This window comes from Mus caroli, chromosome 7 (genome assembly GCF_900094665.2).
Source record: "Mus caroli chromosome 7, CAROLI_EIJ_v1.1, whole genome shotgun sequence".
Classification (NCBI taxonomy): Eukaryota; Metazoa; Chordata; class Mammalia; order Rodentia; family Muridae; genus Mus; species Mus caroli.
Window position 1 is genome coordinate 83,667,148 of NC_034576.1, and position 9,243 is coordinate 83,676,390.

Sequence of the window (9,243 nt, forward strand, 5' to 3'; positions counted from 1 at the left end):
CGTTCTTCTTGAGTTTCATGTGTTTAGCAAATTGTATCTTATATCTTGGGTATCCTAAGTTTCTGGGCTAATATCCACTTATCAGTGAGTGCATATTTTTTATCCTCCCTCCATCATTTATGCTCAGAGCTAAGAACTCTTTCCAGGAAGGCCCCTTCTTTTAGGTAAATCGAGACCAGAGCATGCTCCCTGTGGTCACTCGTCCCACTCACTGCAGGATGCCCCTATCTTTAGGATCATCCCACTCTACTTGATCTACCGGCCTGCAAACAATATACCGTATGCAACCCTAGAGGAAGATCTGGGCAAGCCCCTGCAGACTTACTGTTCCCGGCAGTGGGGCTGTGCTGGGGCCCCCGCAGCAGCCAGCAGCTCCGAGGCCTTGCAGAAATGCCAGACCTTCCAGCACTGGCTGTATCAGTGGACGAACGGCAGCTTTCTTGTCACAGATCTGACAGGTATGAGGGTGGGGGACTCACAGGTGTGTGACTCGGAAGCACGTGGAGAGGGCAGAGCATGGAGCACGCTCGATAGCTCACGGAGCGCTTATTCTCCTGTGTGTTCCACGAGGGTTTCATGTCTAAGACTGGACGGAGGCTGTTTTGCACGCATTCCTTCAGTATACTGCGGCTTCACGCAGCCAGTTAGTAATGTAGCTACATTTAAAGGAGTCCAGACCCACCGAGCACTTAAAAGACTTCTTTTGTTTTAGGTTTGTGCAAAGTTACATAAAATAGTTTTAAGTTTTAGGACATGTCTTGCTATATAACCCCAGCTGGCCTGGAACTTAATATGTAGGCTAGACTGGCCTCCTGCCTCCAAGCACTGAGGTTACAGGCATCCCCAATGGCACCCTGTTCCCCACTGCATTTAAAGATGTGCAGTTCAGGCGGCCTCTTACAATTTAAAACGAAATTGTTATCTAGGGCACCTCATGGAATCCAGTTCAAAACCCACAGCCAGCTTGCCCGTGCCTCCGTTGCCTGCCACTTTGTTCTTGACTTCCTCCCCCCAAACCTCCAAAACCCTCTACCACCACCGAGCAAAAGCTTTATGACCATGCATGGTGCTGCCCGCATCTAACCATGGCATCGTGGAGCCAGAGCGGAAGGAGCTTGAGTTTGCTGTCAGCTTGGGCAACAAGTGAGGCTCCTTCGCAAACACAGACAAATTGTTGTCCCAGAACTCTCGAAGTAGGAACAGAAAGATCAGGAGTTTGTGGTCATCTATGACTACAGAGTGAATTTGAAGTTAGCCTGGGCTACTTGAGAACTCTCTCTCTCTCTCTCTCTCTCTCTCTCTCTCTCTGTGTGTGTGTGTGTGTGTGAAGCTAAGTGACATACCAAGCCATCATTATTCAATATCTTAACTCACAGCACACACCTGTCATCCCAGCACTAGGGAAACTCCGCCAGGAGGCTAGCCTGAGCTACCTAGTAAGACCCTCCTGGTGAACAACTCCAAAGCACTCTGGGGACAAAAAGCTCGGGCAGGTCAAGTCATTCCATCTCTCTGGGCTGGAGCTGCCTTTCATCCTCTCAGGTGGTGTCTTTATAGCACTCAGGCCCTACATTTGGAGAGGCCTTTTGCAAATTAATGTCCCATGCAAGTGTAAGGGCTCATTCGTATAACACAGAATGGAGTAAGTGCTGAAAGACAACACGAAGTTCTCCATAAGGGAGCTTCTTAATGTCCCGGGATAGGCCTGCTGTCCCCTCTTCTACAGCTGAGGGTTAGACCAGGATAGCCCTGCTGTCCGTCCTCTCTTCTACAGCTGAGGGTTAGACCAGGATAGGCCTGCTGTTCTCTTTTCTACAGCTGAGGGTTCGATATGAAGTGTTATTACATTCACACAGCTCAGGAGCGATAGAGCTGAAGTGTAAGACTAGAGCTGTCCAAGCCCCACATTTGCTGAAGTATAAGTCTAGATCGGCCCAAGTCCCACGTTGGTTCCACCCTAGCACACGAGGATCCCCAGCCTGTGAGGGAACCGCAACTTCCTAGAGAGATGCTCAGCTGAGAAATGAGGAAAGAGAACCACAGGCTGGAGCCTGATGCTGAGACACGAGTGAACTGGACTGCGTGAGAGATCTTTCTCCTATCTGCATTGTGCCAGGCTGTGTTCTCCAAGGCTGCCTTTACCTAGAAGGCTCCCTGGTTCTTACATGTGCTGTCCTTGGGAGAGTGTGAGGCCTGACTTACCCAGTGTTGTGTCTCTGCTGGCCTCAGTCCTACCTCCCTGTCCTGTTAGGAGGAAGGAGAAAGTTTGAGTCCAGAACCCAGGGATAACCAGCGGGCTGGTCTGACCTATAAAGGCGGGCTTGCATAATTGCCTGCAGGAAGTTCCTTTCTAGGGTCCTAGGAGCTGCCAGGCTGGTATCAACCCCTACTTTTCCCCCCAGGGGCTGACTGGAAGATGACTGATGTACAGATTGCTACCAAACTTCGAGGGTGAGTGCTTCTTGAGGATAGAACTCCTCAGAGTCTTCTTGGGGTACCCCAACTCCTAGTGACTCTTCATTCCTGAAGTGCTGGGCCTGGGCCTGTATAACACCAGTCACATGAACCTGTGGCCATGTGACAACTGGTAACACCCTGGGGATACTGATCCTCTCTACCACATACCCCTGACCCGTAATGCCCACACAAAAGGTTTCCTGCAATCCTGGATCCTCTCCTACTTCTTTCCTCTCTAAGAAGCTACAGAAGATGACACACACACATAAGCAAGGGTCCTGCAGCTACAGCTAGGTGGGGATGGGAGGATGGGGGTGGGGTGGGGAAGCAGACTATAGAAATTTACATTTCAAAGAACGGCCCATCTGATAAATCCTATGTGTATATCAGGGTGTAAAGAACCGGTTCTAAATTTGAGTTTGGGTGGGAGCTATCCGAGGTAGCATTCTGTCACAACACTCAGACGTCAGCCCCCCAAAGCCAGCTACCATGGGCCTGTGGCACAGTAGGACCCACTCAGCTCTTATGTTTGGCTGCAGATACCAAGGCCTCAAGGAGAGCTGTTTTCCTGCCCTGCTGGACCAGTTTGCCTCTTCCCACCAGTGTAACACCTACTGTGACATGCTGGGGCTGAAGCCCCTTAAGGGCCCTGAGGCTGCCCACCCTCAAGCCAAGGCCAAAGGCTCCAAAAGTCCATCTGCTGGCAGAAAAGGCTCACAGCTGAGTCCTCAACCCCAGAAGAAAGGCCTTCCCAGTCCTCAGGGCTCCAGGAAGAGCGCTCCAAGCTCCAGGGCCACACCTCAGGCCTCCCAGGCAGCCACTGTTCAGTTACTGGGACAGCCTCCTGTCCAAGATGGGAGCTCTAAGGCCCAGAGCATGCGGTAGCCCCACCAGGAAGCTGGGGGCCTCTACCCGAGAGCAGACCAACCAGGAAGCAGCTTGAACCACATGGAGACAGTTTTGATTCAGGACTAACCAGAGAAGGTACCCAGAGGAGGCGTGCCTTTGGGACCTCTCTGCGTAGTTTCACCTCATTGGAAGGCTTTGGGCACATGACCTATTGGCCTCTTCAACTTTCATTATCACCCAGGGCTCCCAGGCCCCAAGTGGGGCCCACCTCCAAGTGCCTGGTGGCCTAGGCCCTCATCTAAGTTTACACTTGCCACTGCTGGGGACTCCTCAGTCCTCTGCATGAGTTCTGCACTCTGACCCCTTGCCCCAGTCACCACACAAGTAAGTGTTGCACTCTGGGGCCGGCGGGCCAGCATTTACCTTTTTGCCTCTGCTTATCCTGGCTCTCTCCCTGTCCTCAGGGCACTAGACTTCTTGTGTGAGGTCTAGCCTTGTGCCTCTCAGGGTTTCGTCTCCTTTCAGCTTCTTTGCCTCATTCTCACAGTTTATCCTGCCACTAACCTGTCCTGAGTTCCCCCTGGGCCCCAGAGCCCTCTGGAGCCTATCACGTCTTTGTGCGGTGTTTGGGGTTTTTTTTGTTTTGATGAAATGTGTTCTTGTCACTCGGCACTTACTTGTTTCCCATGATGCCTTGCACACACGCCCATCCCCCGTCCCCCATCCCAGGCTTTGAACCCAATTCAGTCTGCTGCCTGCCCTTCCCTGGCTTTTGCTTGTCCCTTTGTCTAAGGGCTCCTTCTATCCTGACCCTGCATCCTACCCACCAGCATATGGGCGAGGAACAGCCTGTCTGGCTTCACTCCACCCTAGTGCCCTCTCCCCTGGCTCTCCCAGGTTCTTTGCTCAGGAGGAGGGAGGCAGCACGGGAACCTGTGAACAGCTACTGGGGCCAGGGATTAACTCTAGGTGCCTTGTACTCTGTTCTGAAAGGAGTGAGGTTGCAGTAAATGTCACATCTCTATCCTCAAGGACTAGAGACTAGGACTCACTTGGGGGAAGAGGAGGCACAGGGTGTTCCTGGAGGGTTTCGATCCATTCACACGCTTGTGTAGAGAAGGATATCTTTCTGCCTACCTCCAACCATTTGCTCTTGATCCTGCTCAGGTGTGGGTCCCCAGGGAATTTCTGTGCAGGGGTCCAGCACCCTGGACCCTTTCTAGATACCCCTCCTTGAGACCTGGGATAGGGTAGGGTCTGGAGCTAGCCTGCTCCCCTTGCTATGCAATAAAGGCAGCGACTGTGTGTCCTGTTTGTTGCCCTCATGTCACGGTGTGATGATTATTGATTAAGAAAGGCCAGGCAGGCTCTCTGGAGTCCCTCAGCCCAGGCCAACATGGATCTGATTTTTGGCTCATGGCCTGAGGTACAGTCTCAGCTGTCTGTGGTCACAGCTGGACAGTCAGTGCTGAGGCCCAACTGAGCTCATGGCTCCTGCCCTGCGGCAGGGTGTCTGGGAACCCAATTCCTTTGGAATTAAGCCTTCGATTTGGAAGAGGAACTGGAAGGAAGGGATCCAAGAAGGAAGAGCAGAGCTAGGGGCTCAGCAGAAACTCCCTGTCACTGCTGTCACTGCTGCCACTGCTGCTGCCACCACAGCAGGAGGAGCCCAGCAGCAGAGCATCTTTCTCTCACCTGCCTGCTGGTCCTTTCCTCCTTCTTCTCAGCAAGTGCTCAGGACCTGCTCCATTCCACCCTGCCCTGCCCAGGGCCTTCTCTTGATTGACATTTCCCCTTCCAGGAGGATGCTTCTAACTTCTACCTTCTCTTTCTGCTCAGGTGACTCCCCCCCTTTCTTCTTCCCCCAGTGCGCCCCACTTATACCAGCCTGTATATCCAGTGAGAGTTGGGTCATTTTTATGCATTAATCATTCAGCCAATACACACTAAGCACCCACTACATGCCAGACCCCAGACTGACAGCTTTTTTTTTTTTTTTGAGACAGGGTTTCTCTGTGTAGCCCTGACTGTCCTGGACTCATTCTGTAGACCAGGCTGGCCTCGAACTCAGAAATCCACCTGCCTCTGCCTCCCAAGTGCTGGGATTAAAGGTGTGCACCACCACTACCCAGCTGACAGCTTTTGAAAGACAACATCCATCATTCAGGAAGAGAATGTGTGTCTTCAAGGATGTAGATTTTAAGCAACAGAAACAATACCTTGGACCAACTTAATCAAGACAATGGTTTCCTGAGAAGGATGTTGTGGTAGCTCACTCACAGACCCAAAAGAGTAGTGAGAGAGGCAGTATTCCAAAAGTGGAGAATTATTTTTGAAACAGCATCTCAAATAGCCCAGGCTAGCATCAAACTCACTATATATGAGAGTTGAGAGGCTAGCTCTGAACTGCCGATCCTCTTACCTCAACCTCTAAAGTACTGCTACCACCAGAATACACTCCCACACCCAGGCTAAGAGGGTGATTCTTCTCAGAGGAATGGAGAGTGGAGGGGCAGAGAGGACTGGGTAGGCAAAGCTGAGAGATACACATGGATACAGACACAAAGGCTTCTTCCTGTCCATTCTGCTACAATTCCCACATTCAGCCCAAACCAAATTCCCTGCTTAGAGAGGTCCATACCAATACCCAACTACTAAGTCTAATGATAACGGAGAGGCTGCCTTTTGCCGAAGTCAGGAGCCACAACTGTGGTTTTTCAGTTTAGTCATAATCCCACCATGAAATCCTGTACTCTATGAACTAACTGCTAACATTAACCAAATTCAACCAATCATTATAGAACCTCCCGGATTTTGGCCTCTTGGACTCAGTTCTCAAGTCTGGCTCCTTAGGAGTCTTGCCTGTGTTGCAGGACCTTCTGCTGGACATCAGAGGGCCAGAACCACCCCAGGCATCTCCAGCTTCGTCTCTAGTCCTGCCCTGTGTGATATGGTAGCAATCGTACTTTCCCCCATAGAGTCCCTGCTAGCTGTGTCCTTTAACACAATGCTCACAGTACAAGGACCCTGAATGGCAGGTGGCTGCTTGGCTTTCAGTTGGGCCATTATTGTATCTTTGAGGATTAGTATCTTCCTTGGGGACCTAGTAGCCATTCAGAGAGGACTTTCTCAGAAGTATAATAGTTACTTGTTGGCTAAATCATCACTTGATTTCAAATTCTGGACACACCTACCATATTTTTCTTGAGAAAGCTAAACCACAAGCTCTCTCGGGCTGCTTGTCACAGGCTCCATGTCATTCCCCAATGTATCACAGTGACACCTCAAGTACATTTGGCTTTGGAAGCCTGGTGGCAGAGCCAGTTATCCCAGTAGCTTTCCAGATTGGGGACCTTGCATTTACTCCTTCCCAGCCCAGACCTGGCAGCCTTCTTGATCCATCAGTCAAAACCTGGGCCTTAATAGCAAGGAGTTTGATCCACAGTACAAAGAGACAAGAAAATAAAATAAAGCAAAGGACTCTCCTGACTTCAAGACATTTACAACAAAATGTACTCAAGGAGCAAGTGTCTGCTGCTTGCATTTTCAAGTCTGTATTACTATCTCTGACACACAAGCACAACATATGATAGATACATGTGTGTGTACTTGTGAGGACCTAAGTTTGAATCCCCAGCATCCATGTAAAAAAAAATGGTATGCACACATTGGTGGTGGTAATGTCCCTAATTGGACTTAAGACCAAACCAACAAGAGGGAAACTGGGCCTGGTACTGGAACCCCAGCTAACTACTCAGTGCTAGAGACATCATGGTCATTGGAGGAGAATCTACAACCAACCACAAATGTACATACTCCCTAACAACAATCTACAAACATTCGTCCTTATACCCATAGATAAGTGTCTTCACCCCTCATCAAGGAAACTTCTCTTAGCATCTAAGAGTACTACAGAAAACCACAGCCAATCAAACTGCAAAGTTGTGGAGCCCAGTCCCAATGGATCCATCTACAAAATGCTGTGGAAGGAAAGTTATGGCAGAGCCAGAGGATCAGGGAGTTGCTAGGAGCTTGTGTCTCCTAGCAACATCAGCAGCTATACCTATAAGTCTCACCAACATGACAGCCTGAAGGCAAGCTGAGCAGGCACGACACCAGTGGATGTGTCAAACTGGATGGTGAAAAGACCTCGAGACCCCAACCCTGCACAGAGAACTGTAGGCTAGGCAACCGAGGCTACCGAGGAAAGCTGGGACTGAGAGAGGTGGTCTTCCCCAGGGAAGAGCACACCAATTGGTGGTCTAGTGCCTAATTGTCATACACAGGTTTTATTTAAGGATATACGTGTATATACATACACATATGCATGCAATAGCAATTTATGAGAAAAGAGGCCATGGATTTGAAGGAGGAGAATGGGGAGGGATATATACATGGGAGGGTTTGGAGGAGGGGAAGAGAAGGGAAGACTGTTGTCATTAAATTACAATCTCAAAGAAAGTTGGGTGTGGTCAAAAGCATCCACCTGTAACCCCAGTTGTTGGGGAGGGCAGAGACAGGAATCATTGGGGCGCATTGGCTTCCAGCCTAACTCTGGGTTCAGTGAGAGACTCTGTGTCAAGGGAATAAGATGGGGGAGTGATGAAACAGGTCACCCAACATCATTCTCTGGCCTCTGCATACACATGCACAGGGGCATACATATGTGTGCACTCCCCTTGGGTCCCAAACAACCCCCCACAATTATAAAATTCAGGGTGCTCTATGTTGTGGCATGCTGGGGTCACCTGGTCTTTTGTGGCTTCGTGGTCACCACTGTCTCTGGGCAGGAAGAGCCTCCTACTGATGATATTAGCAATCCTGGAATCAATAGAGCTTGCAGGTAATTTCTAAATGGCAAAGGAGGTAGTGGCTGTTCCCTTACACACAGCATCGGAGATGCACCACGCACGAGGAAGAACTCTTGCCCTGGAACTGAGGCCTGGAGTAGAAGGTGGAGTTATAACAGGAGAAGATTATGTAGATTTCTGAGCTGAGGTAATGGCCTTATCCACTACTCCATTCTGCCTTTCAGTAATTTAATAGTAAGCTGGGCAGTGGTGGCACACATCTTTAATCCCAGCAGATTAAATCTCACAGAGGCAGATGAATCTCTGGATTTGAATGGACAGCCAGGGCTACACAGAGAAACCATGTTTTGAAAAACCAATAGTAGTAGTAGTAATAATAATAATATTAATATTATTAATATTCCAGAACAACCAGGGCTACACAGAGAAGCCCTGTCTTGAAAAACCAATCACAATCATAATCATAATGTAATATATCCAGGCCTATAGTGAAATATGTTCCTATGAATTCAATCAGCTGACAATTCTAACCAAATTAAATGTCCTGGTTGCATACGAAACCTCTTCAGTTCCACCAAATTCCTGATAAAGATTCTGAAAGGAGTGGGCGGGATTCAGGTCCTTCTAGGATTCCTGAGGCAAGGCAGGGTCCCTGTGGGGAAGAGACTGTCTGCTCTTGGACTATGTTATGGGAGCCTGCACCCTGCTTTTTGCTCCTAGGGAGCCAGAAATGCCAAAGAAGCAGTTGGTCCCAAACCCCCTTTTCTGTGGACAACCACGACAGGGAAGGTGGTGGCTCACATCTGCTCTTCTCTGAAGCATACACCGAAACCGACTGGAAGCAAAGTCACATAGGAGACAATATCAGCACCCCCTGCCTCCCCCTTGCTGGCTCATGGCTGTCAGAGGGTTTGACAGGCAACAAGATGTGTTCTACGTTTCCCCTGTGTAGTCTGACCATGGCCAGGTTCCAGCTGAGAGAGCACATTTTGGCTTCTCACCCTCCCCAGATTCTGCACCCCTCCCCCATCTTCCAAGAGCTCTCCCCAGTACACCACTCACGAGAGTCTCCCCCATCTCAGGCTACAGAGCACGCCTCAGACCTGGCAGGCATTGTGTGCTACAC

The 9,243-nt window shown here is 49.9% G+C and overlaps 1 protein-coding gene across 1 annotated transcript in view; it reads left to right on the plus strand.

Moving 5' to 3' along the window:
- Alpk3 (alpha kinase 3) overlaps positions 1-4,631 on the plus strand; it is a 47,720-nt gene extending 43,089 nt beyond the window's left edge. Inside the window, exons 12-14 of the mRNA XM_021168860.2 lie at positions 235-458; positions 2,403-2,451; positions 2,997-4,631. Coding sequence (XP_021024519.1) covers positions 235-458; positions 2,403-2,451; positions 2,997-3,342 — 619 coding nt within the window. The 3' untranslated portion in view covers positions 3,343-4,631. The remainder of the gene's footprint in view (positions 1-234; positions 459-2,402; positions 2,452-2,996) is intronic.
- Positions 4,632-9,243: the final 4,612 nt, after the last annotated feature.